We start from the raw sequence: 24230 nt of genomic DNA on the forward strand, positions 1-24230 counted from the left end.
CACAGCTAAATTTTATTTGTACTCCTAATACACTACACATGTATAGAAATGATCATATTATTCATGGATTCACAATCACTATTAATCTCTACTTTTCTCTGCTTTCTGTTTCCTATGGTGGCATTTTGCACCACTTACACATGTTTAGGGTGCTGTGCCTCCACCTGCTTTGCTCGAATGAATTTGGATGTACCAGCTGTTCATGAGACCCACTGCATCGATTCTTCTGGTATGAAGCCTGGAAACAATGAGGAATGACAGGACATTTATGTTAGGTAGATTGCCTAGTGGGAGGTGCGCAGTCTTTTGGCCTTGGAACCCTTACCCGGAGTTTTTTTTTTTCTCCTGTCCTCCTGGCTATCTCACCATATCATCCTATTCATCTTTAGAGACTTATACAACAATATATATAAGAACTCTGCCTTTCTACTAATTATATACTGTATCTATTTTATGTAAGCCCGAATTGATTTATGTTTTGTTATTTATTCATTATTATTCTTAACTAATTCAGTTTGGTTTTCTTGTAAGTTTTCCTTTGGAGATACTGTAAAACACTTTGAGCTACATCTTGTGTATGAAAATGTGCTATAGATGTAAATGTTATTATGTTTGTTATTTACAAGTATGCTTTAAGATAAACTGGTGTCCCTGTCAAAGGCTAATTCCTGCTCTGTGTTTAATGCTTCCAGAATAGGCCACAGCTCACAACTTGATACTGTAATAAAAAGGTTTTTAAAAATGGCTGAATTTGGTAAAAAATTAAGAAACTGAAGATATATGGCAATACATTTAAATAAAACAAATATTCAAGCTGGATGAATAAGGTCACAATGATACTTCTAAGTAATGCTGATCTATGAAAATTGTCTTTAAAACTTTAGAGTTTTTGCTAAAAAATATAACATTTTCAGACTTGCTTATTTTTTTTCAAGGGCATATAGGGGATGGGGTTGGGGTCTAGTGCCTTTCCAGGCAGCCTTAGTAATAAAGCAGGAAATAAACCTGGAAAACTACGGTGGGTTGGCGCCCTGCCCGGGACTGGTTCCTGCCTTGTGCCCTGTGTTGGCTGGGATTGGCTCCAGCAGACCCCAGTGACCCTGTGTTCGGATTCAGCGGGTTGGAAAATGGATGGATAAACCTGGAAAGGGCATTAGTCAATGTAAGGGTTCACTCATACACACTCAAATAAAGAGATAATTTGAAATTGACAGGGATTGGCTCCATTAGATCCTCATGACCCTGTGTTAGGATATAGCAGTTTGGATAATGACTGACTGACTGAAATTAACCTTAGTTGGAAAAAAATAACATTTCCAGAAGTTAAAATATAATTTTTCAATTTTCTAGAGAAGACCTATATTTTTTAATATCACTATATTGTCGTTATGATTTTTATAACATGTATTTTCATAAAGTGTCTAATACATGTTTTATATATTTTATGAAACTAGTTATTACGGAATGCTTCACATTACATTGGTTAATAATGATTTGTCTTTCAAGCGTTCTCTGTGCTTTTTGACTGTGATAGGCAAAGGATAGTACAGATAACATTTTTAAAGAATCAATAGGCCTATAATTAATAATTGCTCTGAATATAGTACTTAAGTCACAGATTTTTGATAATAAAGAGGCCTGCTATTTCAAAAAAGCTTTTTGGTTAATTTATATTAATTTAACTGCTATTAAAAAACACACTGCCGATAAAAATGTATGTTTATGTAATTTTTCAGTTTAAATGTGACTCAGCCTGCACATCCTTCCAAAACCTTTAACCTCTCTCTCTCTTGGCTCGCTCGCTCTCTTTGCGTCATACTCCTTTACTCTTATTTGTTTAGTTGCTGATTTTGTGCTATACACAGAAGAGGATAAAGATGTCTGGGCAGATCACCTATGCAGAAGTAAACGTAAAAAGAGATGGGAAGGAGAGGGAGAAAACACAAGGATTTATGTCTGTAGAGAGAAAGACAGGTACATTTTTATTTTTGTGCTTTTTTTTTAAATCTGTATGGGTATATTTTATGGCTGATAATGAAAAATAGGTCTTTAAAGTGAGTAGCACTAATCACTGCATTGCTATGCTAAAAACTATAATTTAAATATTAAATTTAAAAAGTTTGCTTAAAATTAGGACTTTATTTTAACTGAACATTAAAACTAATAATGTCTAATACCAACAAGCTAAAACCTCTTTATTCAGACTTAAGTGGTTTAAGATGAAAATGAATTATATGCTTGTAGCATATACTGTAATTTATGTAAGTTTTCCGAGGTTGAAACATTTCTTAATTTAGTCAGCTAAGCAAGATCCAACTATTGTGTAAAGTATAAAATAATGATGTCTATTACAGCCAAAATAGATAAAATTTGTGGTTTTGCAATCTCTGCAGCATGCACAAAATTCATCTATACCTCCACTTTCAGATAAGTCAAATGCTTTTTTAAAAACATTATATACTCATATAATATATACAACTGGCTGTTATATATAATTTTAATTATCTCATTCTTGTGAAATATTTCATTTTCAGCATACATGGTGTGAACATATTTCATTTTAACCACTTTACATACGTATGTAACAGTTCATGAAGAAATGACAGTACACTTTACATTTTATTACATATATAAAAGCTGAACGTCTATACTCCAATCACATAATGATTGCTTAATTCCAAATCTACTGTGGTAGCACAGAGAACCAAAATTATGAAAATTATGTCACTGTCCAAATACTTTTAGACCTGACTATATTTCTACATTTTTTAATCCTTCCATCCATCCATTATCCAACCCGCTATATCCTAACTACAGGGTCACGGGGGTCTGCTGGAGCCAATCCCAGCCAACACAGGGCACAAGGCAGAAAACAAACTCCGGGCAGGGCGCCAGCCCACCGCAGTTTTTAATACATAATGTACGTTTTTATTGTAGTAAATATTTTCAAATATATTAACCTGGTATTGAAAATATAATTCAATAGTATTTTATATTGAAGCATATCCTAGACCAAATCACATTTTGACACATCACTAATTATTAATCCCAAATTAACCTTATAGCCTGAAAGGTTCAGTCTTCACTACAAAACTTGGTTGGAAATATGCTACTAAAATATGGTGATTTCAAATAAACTGTGCCTAAAAGACCTTTTCAAATGTTTAGCATTTTTGCTGTTGACATAGTAAATCGTCTTTTTATCATAATTTTTTACTTTGTAGCTTGATATCCTACATGAGAATGTATAACTTTTAATTAATATACTGTACATTTGCTTAAGAACCAATGGTCTAATATTCCAGACTTATTTATAGTTATAATTGTTAGCCTGACAGGAGATTTATTTACGGTACATGCAAAAACTAAGAAATATACATTTAACTAATTTCCCGACAACAACAACATAAACAAATTTATAAAGTGTATACAGATTTATGCAAATGACATAATCAAATAGAAGATGTGACTTTTAGGGGTACAGTAGATCCAAAAATAAGACTAGATGAGTCCAAAATAAAGATAAATGCTATGTTTTTTAGCAGAAAGATATTCACAACAGAAGGAGTAAGGCAAGCACATATTCAAAATACTAAAACTGTTGCCACATTGGGCCTACCTATACGTTTTTGTTCCTATCTGAGGCTAAAATAACTAATGCACTATTCAGTCCAGTTGCAATCCTTCCTACCTCCAGATACCTGCTTCCAAAACAGTGGCCTCTTTCCCCTCCATTACATCTAATAAGCAGTTGTCTCTATGTTACCCATAACTCCAGACCTAGCAGAAGGCATTAACAGCCTGACTGGGTACATTTCCAATGTCACTCAGTTTCTCCAAAGAAGTACTTTCAGTCCACTCTGTAAAACCCTAGCAAGTACCTGAGCTCCCTGGCAACGCCAGGAATCACTGCAAACATACATGTTCAAAGTACAGACATCAATGAAGAACCTGAAGTAAGAATGAAATATTAACATATTTTATCCAACCATCCATTAAAACATTCTTGCTGGGAAGTACATGTTTACTTGTATAGTAAATTCCATAACAGCTCACCATGCGTTCATTTACAATGTCAATTGTTCTAATGTGAGTACATATATCAATCAATCAATCAATCAACATTTATTTATATAGCACATATTCATACAAAAAAAATGTAGCTCAAAGTGCTTTACAAAATGAATAGAGAAATAGAAGACACAATAAAAGATAAACATAAGTCAACATTAATTAAAATAGAATAAGAGTAAGGTCCGATGGCCAGGGTGGACAGAAAAAACAAAAAACTCCAAAGGCTGGAGAAAAAAATAAAATCTGTAGGGGTTCCAGACCAAGAGACCGCCCAGTCCCCTCTGGGCAATCTACCTAACATAAGTCAAACAGTCCTCTTTGTATTTACAAAGTATAGTATATATAGTATATATAGTATAGCGAGCAAAGGAATAAATAAACAGTTTTCTTAAAGTCAAAGAAAGCAAAGAGAATTATTTCAGCATTGAATAAGTTGCAGCCTATATGATTAAGCAGCTACTTATGTGAATTATTTTTAGTGGGTTACAGCAAGTTCAAAATAATTTGTATTCATTGTGAAAACTGTTTATTTTTTTCCATAAAAAAAAAATAACCAAATAAATCAGTGATCTATCAGAAACACGAGTCTGGATACACATTATGTTACATATATTAGACACAATATAATTGTAAGTATGTTTGTTTTAATATATTGAGTGAAATGTATATTATATTATATTATATTTCAGATATAGCCTTAAAATATTCATTTGAAATACAAATATTTTACATTGTACTGAAAGATATGTCCAGATATTTTTTGTATGCTAAGTTCTTGAATTATAAGGTCATACATCTGGGCAGTTTGGTGGCAAAGTGGTTAGCTGTTCTGTATCATGAATGTATTGGAAGAACTTGCATGTTCTTCCCAATCTGTGCCGATTTTGCACCAACTAACTCTGTTTTCCTCTCACATTCCAAAGAGATGCAAGTTGAGTTAATTACCAGTTCTAAATTGGCCTCATGTGGATACGTGTTTGACTGGCGTCTTTGATGTTTGGATCCTGCCTTGTACCCCGTGCTGCTGAGATGGGCTCTGACCCTTTGTGGCCTAAATTGAATTAAGTGGTTTTGCAAATGTCATTCCATCTTTTTTTATTTGAACTATTTTCTATGTAAAACTTTTGCATTAATACTTTTCCTCCAATTAACTGGAATACCCACAAGTAAGCAAGGTAGAAGACTTTCTATTTAATACTTTGTTTTTGCTCCAAATTTCAACATTCTAATATTAAACAAGGCTTGTGTCCCTTTCCACTTTAATTATATTTGCTTTGAGAGGACCTGGCTTGCTAAACATTGTTTCACTCAAAGTATTGCTAGTACTAAGCTGATTTTGTTTAGAATTAATCTAGTAAAGCAGGGATGTTTGTGGTTTTAAAATCTTGAAGCTTTTTTCTTAACAAAGCATGCATATGACAGAAACAGATTACAAGTAATTAACAATTAGAAATGGAGAGAGAAACATTGTAATGTTAACACTACAGACAACAATGATTAAGAAAAGGAGCTGGTCCTTTCTAAACTCAGAAAACCCTTCAATATAAGTTCCAGAAATTTGGCAGTTTTTCTGTCTTTCAAAATATGGCCAACATGGACTTTTGTTTACTTTTAATTTTGAATCCTTAATACATGGAGGCTATGCTGCTGAGTAAATGCTTGTTGCATAATGCATCATCCTCATTGCACTATACAGCTCTTAACTCAAAGACAATTTATAGCTAGGACATCAGATTTTCAAGGGCTTTAAATAAGTTAGGACTGTTGATTAAATGCTGACTGTAAGCTTCTCTAGGAAAAAGTCACACTCCCTGTCATTGAGTCAATTTTGTAATGATTTTGTAGTAATTGGTCCACTGATTCAAGTCAGGTTTAAAATATCATTTATACACTAATCCTAACCCTAAAACACCCTGAAAATAATTTTCAGAAGTTGCTCTGGCAATGCTGTTATGAATTTAAGGATTCTGTATTGTGACGACGCAAATATTAATCTAGTGATTTTTTCATTTTTTTCAAGGATGCCCTTGTACAGTGTGTAATCATTTAATTTAATATTTCTGATGAAAGCAAACAATACAAATAATTTTTACAACAATTCAAATCAAGCACATTAGAGAATTGTTGCACAATCTTTGGTACAAATTAAACAATGCAAATTACAACCATATCTCCATCCATCCATTCTCCAACCTGCTGAATCCGAACACAGGGTCACGGGGGTCTGCTGGAGCCAATCCCAGGCAACACAGGGCACAAGGCAGGAACCAATCCTGGGCAGGGTGCCAACCCACCGCAGTATCGCCATCCATTCATTTTCTTCTTAATCCAAAAGTGGGTAATGGAATACAAGCATTTTTCTAGATAACAATGGACATTAGAAACCCTAAAGAGCATACCAGTCCGTTACTTGGCACACACTCACAAATGCACACACCTACATTCACACAAACAGGGAATAAAATCTGACAATTAACTAATCAGGTATCTCTGTGAGACACAGGAATATGAAAAATATGTGAGAAAAGAAATAGTAATCTTTTCATCACCATCCTGTACTACAGTGGTGTGAAAAACTATTTGCCCCCTTCCTGATTTCTTATTCTTTTGCATGTTTGTCACACAAAATGTTTCTGATCATCAAACACATTTAACCATTAGTCACATATAACACAAGTAAACACAAAATGCAGTTTTTAAATGATGGTTTTTATTATTTAGGGAGAAAAAAAAAATCAAAACCTACATGGTCCTGTGTGAAAAAGTAATTGCCCCCTGAACTTAATAACTGGTTAGGCCACCCTTAGCAGCAATAACTGCAATCAAGCGTTTGCGATAACTTGCAATGAGTTTTTTACAGCGCTCTGGAGGAATTTTGGCCCACTCATCTTTGCAGAATTGTAGTAATTAAGCTTTATTTGAGGGTTTTCTAGCATGAACCGCCTTTTTAAGGTCATGCCATAGCATCTCAATTGGATTCAGGTCAGGACTTTGACTAGGCCACTCCAAAGTCTTCATTTTGTTTTTCTTCAGCCATTCAGAGGTGGATTTGATGGTGTGTTTTGGGTCATTGTCCTGTTGCAGCACCCAAGATCGCTTCAGCTTGAGTTGACGAACAGATGGCCGGAAATTCTCCTTCAGGATTTTTTGGTAGACAGTAGAATTCATGGTTCCATCTATCACAGCAAGCCTTCCAGGTCCTGAAGCAGCAAAACAACCCCAGACCATCACACTACCACCACCATATTTTAGTGTTGGTATGATGTTCTTTTTCTGAAATGCTGTGTTCCTTTTACACCAGATGTAACGGGACATTTGCCTTCCAAAAAGTTCAACTTTTGTCTCATCAGTCCACAAGGTATTTTCCCAAAAGTCTTGGCAATCATTGAGATGTTTCTTAGCAAAATTGAGACGAGCCCTAATGTTCTTTTGCTTAACAGTGGTTTGCGTCTTGGAAATCTGCCATGCAGGCTGTTTTGCCCAGTCTCTTTCTTATGGTGGAGTCGTGAACACTTACCTTAATTGAGGCAAGTGAGGCCTGCAGTTCTTTAGAATTTGTCCTGGGGTCTTTTGTGACCTCTCGGATGAGTTGTCTCTGCGCTCTTGGGGTAATTTTGGTCGGTCGGCCACTCCTGGGAAGGTTCACCACTGTTCCATGTTTTTGCCATTTGTGGCTAATGGCTCTCACTGTGGTTCGCTGGAGTCCCAAAGCTTTAGAAATGGCTTTATAACCTTTACCAGACTGATAGATCTCAGTTACTTCTGTTCTCATTTGTTCCTGAATTTCTTTGGATCTTGGCATGATGTCTAGCTTTTGAGGTGCTTTTGGTCTACTTCTCTGTGTCAGGCAGCTCCTATTTAAGTGATTTCTTAATTGAAACAGGTGTGGCAGTAATCAGGCCTGGGGGTGGCTACGGAAATTGAACTCAGGTGTGATACACCACAGTTAGGTTATTTTTAACAAGGGGCAATTACTTTTTCACACAGGGCCATGTAGGTTTGGATTTTTTTCTCCCTAAATAATAAAAACCATCATTTAAAAACTGCATTTTGTGTTTACTTGTGTTATATTTGACTAATGGTTAAATGTGTTTGATGATCAGAAACATCTTGTGTGACAAACATGCAAAAGAATAAGAAATCAGGAAGGGGGCAAATAGTTTTTCACACCACTGTATGTGCAAATACTGTATATATTTGTGTATAAAATTAATTCTGTGCATTTAATCAATGTGATACATGTGTATACTAATTCTTTTATAGTGTCATTTAATGTTTTTGCACAGGTTATCTGTAGTTATGAAGAAAAAAACAGCAACAAAAAAACACAACAAAATTCTTATATCTGTTTATTATAATTCATGGTCACAAGGCTTCAGAGCTATCTTTGATATCATTAAGCACAAGTCACAGACCAAACCTGATCCAGACACCAGTCCATCAGAGTGGCCATTAATTCACACATTTTTGTAATGTAGAAGACTAGAATGCCCTGAGAAAAATCCCTGAAGACATGATAAAAATGTACAGGTTTTGAACCAAAGATATTTGTTTTGCCCTTTACAGACATGACATTTGATGAAGCACATAAGCAATGCACTGGACAGAAAAGCACTACATAATTCTGCGTATGTCATTAACATCCATGTATTCCAATATAAAGTTATTTTTTCTTTGACCATTCACAATAGTGACTGTATCTGTGAACGGGAAGCACACTTGTAATCAGACTCTTAAGACTAGTAATCACTGATCCACAATTAATGAACACTTTTTTTCTTCAGAGCTTAAGACAAAAGTAATCAATACATATACTTTAATTTTCTGGAAGCACAAAAATTAATCATTAAATGAACCTCATGTTTGAATGTATGTTTTGGACTGTTGACTTATTGAAAGCTTGTTGTTAAAAGATAAAAAGAAGAATGTGTCATATGCAAGTGACTGAACACTCCAACTTCATTTCTTAGATTAATTTGGGTTTTTTTACATATCTTGGGCCTCTAAACCTTTCTTGAGGTCAGCTAAAAGTTTTTCTATTCATGCTTGGCGATTTTTTTTAATTTGTTCTTGTAGAACTCTTCTACCTCAGAAATTCTATAGGAGTAGTCCATGTATGCACTGCAATTTAGAGATTTCTCCAACAATTTTTGAATAGGATTGAATTCTGAGAATTGGCCAAGAAGCCAAAGAAACTAATTTTATGGTTATTTTTTACATGAGTTTTAAATTGCAGTCTTACTGAAATACACACTCTCTTCACTTTCTATTTCTTTACTTCTATTGAGGCATTGACTTCTCACCTTTGCTGATAGTTAAATGCATCACTTTTTTCCCCCACAAAGCACACCCTGCGCCTTTTTAGCTACTACAAAACCACAAAGTAAAAAAGGACCACCATGTTTAAGGATCTCTGAGGTGTTGTTTTCTTTAAATTATTTGTTTGTTTTTTCCTGTTGAGCTAGTGGACCAAAAGTTTCAATTTTGTTTCATCAGTCAACAGCACTATGTAATAAAATGTTTTATGAGGTGAATTTTCCATAGGCAAGCAAAAAACCTGGCAGTACAGCAGTGGCACCAAGTGCCAAATGAGGAAACCGAGAAGAGAAAGAGAACAGAGGAGGGTAGTAGCAATTTATAAATATCATATACTTAATTGTTAACAACATAGATGCAGTATGAACAGCTAATTTGCAGGTCTACTTAATGTATGCTAAACTGAAGTAGTGAATTATCCACCTGGATTTAAAAGCTGAGACTGAATGGACAATATTTATAGCAGCAGACAGACCATTCCACAGCTTTAGGACCCTCCTACTATTATTATTATTATTTAAATTTTATTACATTTATTAAAATCAAATAACATTCCATACACAACTCGAATTTTACAAAAAGAAAAAAAAAAGAAAAATGGTCGAAACAAATCAACCCCCACCTCTGAAAAAGAGAGCTAGGCCAGTAGTTTAAAATGTTATATTAGTAAAGACAAATGAATAGTTAAAATAATAAATGAATAAAGATAAATGGAGTAAAAGGGGGGAGAGAAATTGCTCCCTCAATTTAAATGCTTAATTTTAAATGTTATTGATTAAATCCTGCCAGGTTTTGAAAAAGTTTTATATAGATCCTCTAAGTGAAAATTTGATTTTTTACAGTTTCAAATAGTATATAACATCAGTTACCCACTGACTTAGAATAGGTAAGTTAGGATTCTTCTAGTTGAGTAAGATAAGTTTATGTGCCAATAGTGTAGTAAAGGCAATTACAGTTTGTTTGTCCTTCTCCACTTTAAGCCCGACTGGACGTGACGTACACCAAACACAGCTGTTAGTGGATTAGAAGGGACTGTGACATACAATCTGTCTGAAAAGCATTTAAAGATTTTGGTCCAAAATAATGTTAACTTGGTGCAGGCCCAAAATGTGATTCAGTGAGGCTGGAGCTTGATTGCAGCATTCGCAGGTTGGATCTTGCCCTGGAAACATTTTGAACAATTTTAAATGAGAGAGATGCGCTTGATATTTAATTTTAAGCTGAATAATTCTATGCTCTGCGGTGGGTTGGCACCCTGCCCAGGATTGGTTCCTGCCTTGTGCCCTGTGTTGGCTGGGATTGGCTCCAGCAGACCCCCGTGACCCTATTCGGATTCAGCGGGTTAGAAAATGGATGGATGGATAATTCTATGCTTCTGTGCATTGCTACTTTCCACTCCTTTTCTGAAATATTGAGTAAGAGATCCTATTCCCACTGTTCTCTTGAATCTTTGAAAGGGAGGAACTGTAAAATAGTTTTATATATTACAGAAATGCTGTCTGAGTCCTCAAGACTGAGAAATATTTTTTCCGGTATAGAGGTAGGTTGGAGGTGAGGAAAATTTTAGAGGTTCTGTTTAACAAAGTTTTGAATTTGAAGGTAGTGAAAGAAATGTGATGCTGGTATATACAGATCTCTAAGTAATTTAATCCTGGATCTGCGTACGTTTGAGAGGGTGGGAAAAGGTAGTTTTAGTGTGGAGGTGCCACCGATAAAAGCTTCTCTAACTTAAAATATTTCCTATATTTCATATTCTGAGTGAGTGAAGCACAATTGGTTTGTTAGTATATAGGCAATAACTTCCATTTATTGGGGTGCAAATCAAGGAATATAAAGAAGTACTGTAGGATTTTATTACTATTGTGGACCAAGCCTGTGTCTGTTCATCTATTTTTGTCCATGTACAGGTTATTACAGCTTGTATGTTTGCTGCCCAGTATTAAATTTGAAAGTTAGGTAGAGCCATGCCACCTTCTGCCTTAGGTCTTTGTAGGGTCACCCTTTGGATACGTGGATGTTTTGAATTCCAAATAAATTAGGTTATAGTTGAGTCTAATTTCTTAAAAAACGGTCTATTGATGTATATTGGAATGTTTTGAAATAAAAACAGAAGCTTAGGGAGGATATTCATCTTCCATCCATCCATTTTCCAACCCGCTGAATCCGAATACAGGGTCACGGGGGTGTGCTGGAGCCAATCCCAGCCAACACAGGACACAAGGCAGGAACCAATCCTGGGCAGGGTGCCAACCCACCACAGGGATATTCATCTTAACAATGTTAATTCTTCCCGCTAAAGTGAGATGAAGGGTTGACCATCTATGCAAGTCTTGCTTAATTTTTTCTATACAGACTGCAAACGTTTGTTGATAAAGAGCTTTATATTTACTTATGACTTATGATTAAACTGATCTGTGATGATAAAAGGGAAGGTGTCAAATCTAATATTGTATGCTTGAGACCAGAAAACTTTTGAAATTCTGTTAGTGCTTTTAGGACTGCAGGCACAGTATTTTGTGGGTCTGATATATACAGTACCATATCATCTGCATATAGAGAAACATCCTGTTCCAGTCTTTCTCTGATAATCCCCTTTATCTCAATAGCATTTTGACAGTGAATTGCCAGTGGCTCAATGGTGATTGCAAATACCAGTGGTGACAAGGGGCATCCTTGTCTGGTACCACTTTCTAGTTTAAAGTACTAGGAATTGATGTTGTTAATACAAACTGAAGCTTTTGGAATTGGTATACAGTAATTTAATCCATGCACAAATGTTCGGGCCAAACCCAAATTTCTCCAATGCAGTGAAAAAGTAGTTCCATTCAGCCATGTCAAATGCTTTTTCTGCATCCAATGATAATAATATCTCCGGAGTTTTTGACTTTGTTGGTGAATATATTACATTAAACATGCGTCGAAGATTGGAAGCTAAGTGTCTGCCTTTAATAAATCCAGTTTTGTCTTGTGATATTACTGAAGGCAGCACCTTCTCCATCCTTCTAGCTAGGACTTTGAGGAGTATCTTAACATCATTATTCAGATGTGAGATTGGTCTGTATGATGCACGTTTTAATAAGTCCTTATTTTGTTTACAAAAGACAGTAATAAATGCTTGGCAAAAAGTTTGAGGTAGAATTTTATTTTCTCTAACTTCTGTAAATGTTGCTAATAGAAGAGGAGCTAGCTGAATTGAGAAATTCTTATAAAATCTGGCAGGGTAGCCATCAGGGCCTGCTGCTTTCCCATTCTGCAGTGAGTTTATAGCATCTAGTAATTTTGACAGTGCCAGAAGTTTATCCAATTCCTCTGCCCTAAAAGTATCTATTTGTGGTATCTGTAATGCGTCGTGAAATGCCTTAGATTGTGTCTTGGCTTCTTTAATCTCAGTAGAGTATAAGGATTTATAGTAGTCTCTAAATGTGTGCATTATATTTTTATGGTTAATGATTTTGTCTCCATTTGTGCTGGTGATTGCTGGGATTGCATTGCGACCTTCTTGCTTGTGGATTTGTTGAGCTCAGATCTTATTAGCTTTCTCTCCATGTTCATAATAATGATGTCTTGATTTAAGTATGAGTTGTTCAGTTTCTTTTGTTGTTAAGAGGTTGAGCTCTGAATGTAGTGCCTGTCTTTTCCTATGAAGTGTTTCACTTGGACACCTGGGGCCTCATGTATAAACGGTGCGTACGCACAGAAATGTTGCGTAAGAACTTTTCCACGTTCAAATCGCGATGTATAAAACCTACACTTGGCGTAAAGCCACGCACTTTTCCACGGTACCTCATACCTTGACATACGCAAGTTCTCCGCTCGGTTTTGCAAACTGGCGGCACCCAGCGTCAAAGCAATGGTACTGTTCTTGTGTGATTACTCATTATTTTCATGACGCGGCTTTATAAATACACAGAAACTAACCGCATATTGTTTATTAGTGTAATGCATCTGATTGTAATTAACTCGTAACAATATAATGGTCCAGGGAATAGCCATAGTATTCCAAATACCATACCTGCTTTAGCGTTGTTACTCTCACTTCTTCTTCTTCTTCTTCTTCTTTCAGCTCCTCCCGTTAGGAGTTGCCACAGCGGATCATCTTTTTCCATATTACTCTCACTGCACGACTCGGAGTATTTATATCACTGTATCTGAGTGTGAATCACAGCAGCAGCTGATCGGAAAAAGAATTATCGGTATACCGCATTAGCACACGCTGTCTCTGCCACGGCAAAACGTTTCAAAGCCTTTCCTGTACGGACCTCGCAGTTCAGAAACAGTTTCATCCCAAGAACTTTAAACGCACTCAATCAATTGCACCTTGTAGAACTGTTAGGACTTATAAGTACAATCACCCCACTGTAAACTTGCACTACAGTTATAATATTACACAACCTGAGTCACTTTATAAAGCGCGTATTTACATATGATGACGATATCATTTTTAAGGTGAAATGCAGCAAAATAGGTTTGTTAAATTATACACATAAAACTTTAACTTCATTTAAATAATCTATATTCTTCACTGGGAGTGTCGTGAAGGGTAGAATAATTAAACATGTACTACGAAGATATTTCAATGTTCTTTAAACGTTTTGAAGAATCGGCGCTAAGCTTACAGATGGCTTAACGTCTATTACAGAGCTGATTGTATGGCGATTGGTTACTTGGGGAAAGAAAAGCAAGGACACTTGGGGCGGCCACGCCAATATATATTGAATATAAAACAGAAAGAGAAAATAACAACACAGCTAAAAACGCAGCGACAAATTTCGACAAAAGATAATGCTTGTCATGAGCACGAGGCTCATGAAACCCATGTTTAATAATGTGCTTTAGCTCCTATCATCATGAAAATGATATCACGTATACATCTCAGTATTTTAGTTATTCAGAGAGCTGTAATATCACGAATGTAATGGACTCTGTGTCCAGTTGGAGGAAGAGAGCCGGTTTAAGAAGCAAGTAGTGATTCACACACATAGAGCACATAGAAGATCAAATACAAAACAAAGCATTTAACGTGCTACTTTAATTACGATGTGATTTGAGAAACTGGTTAATTAAACGATTTTAAGATGAAGTATATGTTGTTCTACTTTAATGACAAAATAAACTACGTGATTAAAGTGGAAATGTCGAGATTGAAGTTGACATTTCGTGCTTTTTCCCCACCGTGTGCCTTTTTTCTCTGTACCCTAATAAGCTTTCATATGACAATCAGACAGTGGGCTACAACTCGGCTTTTCACGGCGACTTTGATATGTGACTTCTTTTTTATTTCCGGCACTGTGCGATTTTGTGAACGTGAGCTTTCAAGTTTCTCCAACACGCTATGTCACTCGAAAAACTTCCTTTTGTTGATTATACCACGGTTTATTTGAACAAATAGTATGTTTTTCCTTTGCCTCCACTTGGTATTCGCTGAAATTCTTATATTTTCCCCGTGCTTTTCCCAGTCTTTTCAGAGAAGGCTGCGCTTAAGGGCGATTTATATTGATTTGCATATTCAAATAGGATTAATTCTGGGAGGATTTGGGGCGTTACATAATGCGCGTGCACGAGCATTAGTTTTCACGCTGATCGGGATTAATGTAGCGGAAGAACGTGGAAGTTGGAGTACGCACAGATTCCTGCATCTGGATTTTTCTGTGCGTAAGCACATTTCGGCTTTTGTGCTTACGCCATGTTATAGTGCGAGTTCTACGCACGGCGTTATACATGAGGCCCCTGGCATGTTCTTGATCTATTCTAGTAATTTCGTTGATTAGTTCTGATACCTTCTTGGTTTCCAGTTTATTTTTTTGGAAAAGATATCAGATAATCTGTTCTCTTAAGAAAGCCTTCAGGATTTCCCAGAGTGTTCCTGCAGAAACCTCTGAGGGTGTATTTATCTCTAAAAAATAAATTTTCTTGGATATAAATTCTGTGCAGTTTTCGACTGCTAATAAAAGTTGATTAAGACGCCATCTGCAAAATGAGTATGTGGGGCATAGTGATTTTTTCTAAAATCAAAGGAGCATGGTCAGAAATAACAATAGCATTGTGCTGCAAGATTTAATCATAGACAAGAAGTTGTTATCTACAAAGAAATAATCAATTCTTGAGTAGCAATGATGCACTAGTGAGTAGAAGAAATATGCTCTTGAGTTTGGGTTTAGAAATCTCCAGGGGTCTGATAAGTTGTGATCAGTTAAAAACTGTGTTAACTGTCTTTGCAGTATTAGATGTCATGGCCCCTGTGGCAGGAGACCTATCTAGTTCTGGATTTAAAACACAAAGTCCCCAGCCATCATAATTTTATGAGTGTTCACATCAGGAATGGATGCAAATGCATTTTGCATGAATTCCCTATCATCGACATTGGGTGCATCAATATTTATTAAAATCACTTTACAGTTAAATAAATTACCTATGACAATCACATATCTCCTCAGGATCAGATACTACATCTGATACTACAAATGAGACTGTTATATGTATAAGAATTCCCACACCTCTAGTTTTCTTTGTAAAGCTAGAATGGAATATTTGGCCAGTCCAGTCTTTATGCAGCTGAAACTGATCCTTGATTAATAAGTGGGTCTTCTGTAAAAATAATATTTTAGCATTTAGACCTGTTAGGTTATTTTCTTTTTCATTAATTCATGATTCAGGCATTTAACATTCCTGCTCACAAAGTTAACTTTCCGGTCTTTGAGACATTGCTTCTGAGCTATTATTGTCATTTTTAAGTCTTAACTGAAAATAAGACAGATTTGACCTTAATTTCCAATTTTCCCAGTAGTTATTGCCCTGAAGGTTATTGTTATGTTGGCATTTATAATTTCTTCAAGTGCAGCAAGTCAGTCTCCGAGTTTTTTGCATTCGGAATTTGCAGATGTTGCTTTCCCGTCCACATTAGATGCCAGATGTTCGGCTGATTCAATTCAAATCGCGAATGTTTGCTTAACGTCTTCCAACTGATCGCCAAGTGCACTCAGTATTTCCTCAAACATAGACGCATTTTCCTGACTGTGTTCCTCAATTTTTTCCAGCATACCTTTAAAGGTTGCCTCAAAATGTATTATATACAAGTTTCTCCATGTCTTTATTATCCTGCTGCAGCTTCTTGTTTTTCTTGAGCATATCATTTATTTATTTCTTTATATCATTCTTGAGCTCCTTTATGTCTTGAGCAGTGACCATTGAACTGATCATTATCTTCAGTTCGGACAGATCGTTTCAGCCTTCGTGTTCCGCAGGCGAAGGGACAAGCCCTGTTACAGTCGATGCTCCCAGCTTGTGAGAAATAGATGAAAACGCGGAGGGCAAGGCCATTTCTGCTTTCAATGAATCTTCTGGAAACAACGAGCTATTGTGACCTGCATCACTTGCACATTCGGTCCCACTTTTGCTTCCAACTGGATGAAGTGGGTCCCGGGAAATCTGTGCTTTCGTCCATCTGTTCTGGGTCAGTCTCTGTAAGGCCATACCGTGAGATTGAACTTGGACTTGATGCCTGTCTAGGCTTGGGTGTAGCTTTGGGTTTCTTTTCCGTTTCTTTCTAAGCCCCTTTCTTACCGCTCATGTTTATATATACTTGCATATACTGTAATAGAACCTCCTCAAGTTGGGTAAATACAGGATACCTCGGGATAATAAAAATAAGAGAAAAATTAATTGTAATACATCAGACCATTTCTCAATGTGAAAGCCAAATACCTCATTAAACCTTACCACAGAGAGTTCCAAAAGGTTCAAATTATAAAAGGAAGATTTTCAAATGAAACGAGAAAAGGAATCTGGCATTTTCCAGTGGGAGGCAATGGTAACTTTTGCTGCAAATGCCAGTAAAACAAATGACCTCTACCTTATAACAAATGAAAGTAATGGAGACCAGTCTAGAAATAGAAACATATGAGAAGCTCCATTGTAGGATTAAAGTTGGACAGTTTAACATCTGTGGCAGAGCGACGGGCACTAAGCAAACTCCTGTCAATTATGAAGAATCCACTGCATCCACTTAACAGTATCATCTCCAGGCAGAGGAGTAGCTTCAGTGACAGACTTTTGTCACTGTCCTGTTCCACTGACAGACTGAGGAGATCGTTCCTCCCCCACACTATGCGACTCTTCAATTCCACCCGGGGGAGTAAATGCGAACATTAATTTTATTTTAATTCTTTTCATTTTTATTAATATTTAATTTAATATTGTTTCTTTGTATCAGTATACTGCTGCTGGATTATGTGAATTTCCCCTTGGGATTAATAAAGTATCTATCTATCTATCTATCTATCTATCTATCTATCTATCTATCTATCTATCTATCTATCTATCTATCTATCTATCTATCTATCTATCTATCTATCTATCTAAGCAAAGAACTATTAATAGGGAGAATAGAATAGCATTCTCAAAAAATATGCATAAATGTGCCTGGTCTGTTCAAGGAACAGAGGTGATAATAAGGGCTAATGGACATATTTCCATGGGTGGAATATAAAGGGAGAATAAACTTAAACTGGATTTGTTAATAACTAGGATTTCTCAAAACAATTTTCAGTATAATTATATTGTAAAATATATTATAAAAGCATTGCAAAATTTTCTATCATTTACTTTGTTAAACTGAGGGAGTTCTTTTAATCCAACTTAAATAAAACATATTTTATTTGCATAGTAACATTTATGCAAGGTGTTTTGATGTAGACATCACTGTAAAAGGCAACCAAGAGCATTGCAGTTAATTTAATAAGTACCTTCCATACTACAACATTCATTAAACACCTGAAGGTAACCACCAGCTACTTTAATGTTGTTATAGAAAAAAACAGAAAAGTTGGTGAAAGGAATAAGAGAAAGTGTTCCAGAATGCATGTCCACATGTTTAAAGGCGTAGAAAGTGCTGGGGTGCACAAGTGTCAATAATCTGTTAATATGCTCCTGCATCTTAGATACATTATGTGGTTATGCTCACTCATTGTATTGAGCATCAACTTAACTTTAATTTTCCTGATAAGTATTTTAAATCAATGCAAGAGAATCATTGCCCTGGTATTACAAGAAGGTAGTAAGAAAGACATACAGAATTTATGAGGCCATGTTACATACTGGTTTAAAATTAAGAAGATATAGAAACACTTAGAAGAGATAATCATGGTTACTTATGTCATGACATGTAACAGGAATGAATAAGAAAAATAATTTCTCAATCACTGTACCTCTAATAAGCAACAAGATTTAAAAATCAATTTGAAAACTGACGGGTGTAAAGAAGCCAGTGTAAAGAAGCTAATATTGGTGAAACAGAATCATACTTTATTGCCCCAACCAGGAAGCGAGCGGCAGCATTCTGGACCAACTGTAACCTGCGTATCAGGGATTTGCTAATCCCAGAATACAGTGAGTTGCAGTAATCAAGGCGAGAAAAGATAAAAGCATAAGTAGCTTTCTCAAGATCCCTAGAAGATAAAAAAGGCTTGATCTTACCTAATAGACAAAGCTGGAAAAAGCAACTCTTGTCTACAGAATTAACCTGTTTCTCAAAAGCGAGGTTACTGTCAAAGATAACACCAAGATTGTGGACTTGAGGTTTGCAAAACACAGAGAAAGAACCGAGAAATCCAAGACCAATTTGGGCTTTAGCTGATGGACCCACTATAAGCACCTCTGTTTTATTTTGATTCAGATCAAGAAAATTATTAACCATCCAGGATCTTAGTTCAGAAAGACAGTTGTGCGGTTGATTTATTGCAGAGTTGCAGATAGGAAAATAAACCTGAGTATCATCAGCATAGCAGTGAAAAGAAATGTTAAATTTCCTAAAAATAGCTCCAATAGGGTGAAGGTATATAGAGAATAAAATAGGACCCAAATTGGATCCCTGAGGAACACCATATTTATGAGGAGCAGTAGACAAAAAAGAGGAATTTAAAGTCACTGAAAAGTGTCTACCAGTTAAATATGACCTGAACGAGTTAAGAGCAGCCACTTTAAGCCCAAGATGTTCAAGCCGCTACAGCAATATATCATGGTCAATAGTGTCAAAGGCAGCAGACAGGTCAAGGAGGACAAGGACTACAGCACCACCTGAGTCAGTAATAATAGAGAAGTCATTGAATACTTTTAGGAGGGCCGTCTCAACACCATGGTAATGCCTAAAGCCAGATTGGTAGATCTCAGATAAATTAATAGAATTAACATCATCAACCAATTGATTATAAATAATTCTTTCTAAAATTTTAGCGGGCGAAAATTGGCTAAAACTCCAGGATTTAATTCTGCCTTTTTTAGACAGGGACACACTGCAGCATGTTTAAAAAATGAGGGCACAGATCCCTCACTAACAGAATCATTGATAATGGCTAGTAAAGATGGACCTAAACCATCAAAGGCCTCCACTATGAGGTGTGCTGGTACAATATCAAGAGGACAAAGAGCTGGTTTAAGGGTGTCACTGGTTCTTTTTAACTGTGAAAGTGAGAAAAGATCAAAAGATTCCAAGACAATGCACTGTTTAACAGCAGGAAGTTCACAGCCAGTTTGAGCAATGCCACTGTAGATAGTATTTTTGCTGACAAAGAATGGTAGAAACTGCTCACATGAATGAACGGTGCTATTTAATCCCATCACAGAGTGAGGGTAAATGGCCGTATTAATTTAATTAAACAAGACCTTAGGATTCTTAGAATGATGGGATATTAAATCAGCAAAGAAATCTAGTTTAGTTTTCTTAACGGCAGCCTGGAAGTTGAATAGAGAAGTCCTAAAAATCTGTTTCAAACAATCAGACCATCTTTTTTCCAATGTCGTTCCGCAGTTCGACAGGCGCGGCACAGCGATCGCGTAGTTTCATTTAGCCAGGGAGCAGGTCTTCCCCTATTACAAGCGTATCTTGAGTGGAGCAATTGAGTCTAAAACCATTTTATAAGAAGAAATAAATTTTAAGACAGAATCATCGGTACCATCATTTTGGACATGCACATCAAAACTAGAGAATATGGTTTTAAAATTGGATATAATAGAAGAATTTAGAAAGTGAGAGCAGTGTGGGGGACAACTAGTAGTCGGGACATCAACAGTAATATTCAAATCCATCATTATAGAAAAGTGATCAGTGAAAGAAACATCCCATAAATCAATATTACTAACTGAAATATCATGTGTAAGAACGAGATCAAGGGTGTGACCGAGAGTGAGTTGGCGTATTAATATGCTGGATAAACTCAAATGAGTCCAATACTGATAAAAGTCATTAACCAAAGATTTCGATTGGCAACAAACGTGAATGTTAAAATCACCAACAATAAATACAGTGGTGTGAAAAACTATTTGCCCCCTTCCTGATTTCTTATTCTTATTCTTCTTTTGCATGTTTGTCACACAAAATGTTTCTGATCATCAAACACATTTAACCATTAGTTAAATATTTTTCTCCCTAAATAATAAAAACCATCATTTAAAAACTGCATTTTGTGTTTACTTCTGTTATATTTGACTTATGGTTAAATATGTTTGATGATCAGAAACATTTTGTGTGACAAACATGCAAAAGAATAAGAAATCAGGAAGGGGGCAAATAGTTTTTCACACCACTGTATATTGTCATGGGAGAGGGTAATATCAGCCATGAGATCAGAGAATTCAGAAATGAAGATATCATTAATTACAGGAATTCTATAAACCACAACAAACAACAAGGAAGGGGAGCTGCACACTTTGAAAAGTTGCAGTTCGAAGCTACTAAACTGACCCTTTGTAAGGCTCTGACACTACTTTTAAAAACAGTGGCAATGCCCCCACCACGATGAGTCAGCCACGGAGCTAAACAAAACAGAGCATCCATTTATCCATCTTCCTAACCCACTTGCCCTGGATAAGGGGTTGCAGGGCAGTTAGAAAATCTCTAAGAAAACATCAAATGCAAGGCAGAAATAATCCCCCGACAGAGCACCAGTTCATCGCTTGGCAACATACACACATGGAAACATGCAAACAAACACAGGCCACTTTAGCAATACCAGTTTATCTAACGTACATGTGTTTCGAATATGGGAGGAAACTAAAGCATCCAGCAAGAACATGCAAACAACATGCAGAAGCAAATCCAAGTTTCACCACATTGCAACCCTATAATATTACTACTTGCTGCCCATACAATCTTCTATAAATTAATTTATTTGTATATTTTTCTTCACTATAATAGAGAAATAATAATAGTCCATCCATTTTCCTAACCTGCTAATCCAAAGCAGGGCGGCAGGGCAGTTGGAGCCTGTCACAGAAACCATTGGGCACGTTGCAGGAACACCACATGGATGGGGTGACAGTTCATTGTAGGACAAACACATAGGCACACACACACCCTAGGCTCACTTAATCAATGACAATTTATATAAATTTAAAAAGGTGTGAGTTTAGTACGGATGTTTTAATGTAGAAATGTAGAACAGAGCTGCCATTCCTGCCTCACAGCGCCAGGTTTTACATGGAGTCTGCATGTTCTCCCCATGTATTTATGGATTGATTGATATCAGAGAGTGTTACTGAGTTTACTTACTCAAAAGTATTGTCTTTAGTTCTTTCATTGCTGTATCCTCATCAAGAGCAACTCATCATGCATTAAAAAAATCGATAATTGGTTAGTGGAGCTTCAATCCCTTCTTTTCTACACTAAAAAGGTGACTTAGCTCTTTCAAAAATCTGAGGCTTTTATTAAGAATACAGTTCAAAGTAATCAGTTTAATCCAGATTTATTTTTATGCAATAAGGTAAATGAAACTGATGTGTGCTCTTTTCACTGCACTGCCACTTGGTGTGCATCTCACTGCTATGTAAAATAATAACACAAAATGTAATAGGCTGAAGGGAAAAGGGTTTGGAGTTCATTTGTCATAACTGCAAGCAGACAAATAAGCAAGAAACATATCCTTACATCGAGAAAATAGTACCAAGAATCTGTGCTATAGTAATCATTTATAGTTTCCTTTTGTCATTACAAGGATTCTACTTAAACATTGATGTTTTTGTTAAATTTTAAGGCTTTTTTTTCACCTTTGTACCCTGCGACCCTATAGCCCCATTGCAAATTGCAAGAACAGACAAGGAACTTTTAAAATTTATAATTTGCTTTAGAACAAATTTTCCAGTGACAATTAATGTGTAATGAATGATTGTAAAGAAATAACTTTGACTTGAAAAATACTACACTTATCTTTTTACAATTTAAAGTGAATTTGAGTTCTGCCTTTACCATTCACAGTACCGTGAACCGCCTCATAGCCAGGGGGTTCTGAGTTTCAGTTCCAGTTCTAATCTGCATATTCTTGCATGAGTTTTTTTCCAGGTAGTCTGGTTTACCTTCCAAGTCTCCAAAAAGGAGGATGTTCATTATGGTTAGGAGATTTTTAATTGGTTCCCCTGGTATTAGTGTGGATGTATGCAAGTGTGTAGTCACTGATAGACTAACACTATTTTAAAGGTTGCTTCCCATCATACATCTGATTTTGCCTGCAGATGGATAAAGTTTGAGATTCAGAGGTGGAATATGAAATATGGTTTTAATTGAGCATTTACTTAATATGGGGTATTTTTAACTGATAAAAGATAGCTTTAAAAAGTTTTATAATTATTATTTTCCACATTGTATTATATTTCCAAAATAAGAGATTAATTTATTTGAAGTTTAATAGAAACAATTTTTAACATAAATATGCAAATTAAATAATGTGTAACAAGTGAAACATGACATAAAATTATATACATATTGCTTAAGAATGATTTTGAGTTAATTTGATAGAAAATAGCTCACATAATACTCAAGAATCCAAACCTACCCAAGAGAGGATATCAATTAATCAAAGGAAACATCCCATCAACCAAGACAGTTTAGAGTCATAATTTAGCCCAATTTGAATGCATTTGGAAATTTATTATTATTATTATGAATTTGGATAAATGCTGAGAAGAAACAGTGAATGTTTCTAAATTTTTACTCACTCAAAATTTTTCCTTCTTTTTCTTTTTTTTAAATCATTATTATAATACTCAGCATGCACATAAAATTAAATAATTGGTTTGTGGTGCTTAATTCTGTTTGTTTGTGGTTTTATGATATCACATTATCTGCCCTTTTTATTTTTCCATTTGTATCATGAATGCACATGACACCACACATAAAGTGCATAATACTGAGTGCTGATAGTCTTTGTGACCTTAGAGATGACATGCAGGTAGCCTTGGCTCTATTTTCTTTTGTGAAGGTAAAGAGCAAACTAATGCATTAAAAGTGTATTGCATTGCTCCAAATACAAACACAAAAATGTAATTTCTGGCTAATTATGTTATTGTTTTTTATTGTTTGTTAATGACTGAGGAGACAGATCAGCATTGCATCACTAATCAGATTGCTGTGTTTTCTTCATATTGTTCAACTTGGAGCTACCACTTTAAAGGGAATTCACATGATTCACAAATTTCAAATATTTGTTCCTGTCTGTCTCTGTGATAATTGTATATGTGTTTCCAAAATAGTGCATTTTCATTTTTAATTTACATTTAATATAATTTATCTTTGACACATTAGTCAGAATGGGCTACTGCAATTCTTGATTGAGGGAACCTTTGCTGGATTCAAATGAAGAGCTAACCTAGCAACTTTCTCTTGGTGTCCAATATCCCCAATTGAAAGACAGTTGCAAACCAACATTTGTTAACCTTAAAACAAGGCAAATAAATAAATGTAGATTATGCTGTCAATTTATAAACAATTTCAGTAGTCCTGGGCTGGAAGACTTCTAAAATCCCAGTTTATAAATGTTTTCTCTGAAGTAATGAAAGATGGGATGGCAAGCCATGTT

At 35.7% G+C, this 24230-nt stretch overlaps 1 protein-coding gene across 1 annotated transcript in view; it reads left to right on the forward strand.

Moving 5' to 3' along the window:
- Nucleotides 1-1854: 1854 nt before the first annotated feature.
- Nucleotides 1855-24230, forward strand: part of LOC120534903 (killer cell lectin-like receptor subfamily B member 1B allele B) — a 71570-nt gene continuing 49194 nt past the window's right edge. The window contains exon 1 of the mRNA XM_039762409.1: nucleotides 1855-1974. Coding sequence (XP_039618343.1) covers nucleotides 1878-1974 — 97 coding nt within the window. The 5' untranslated portion in view covers nucleotides 1855-1877. The remainder of the gene's footprint in view (nucleotides 1975-24230) is intronic.

The sequence above is a fragment of the Polypterus senegalus genome, chromosome 9 (genome assembly GCF_016835505.1).
Source record: "Polypterus senegalus isolate Bchr_013 chromosome 9, ASM1683550v1, whole genome shotgun sequence".
Taxonomy (NCBI): domain Eukaryota; kingdom Metazoa; phylum Chordata; class Cladistia; order Polypteriformes; family Polypteridae; genus Polypterus; species Polypterus senegalus.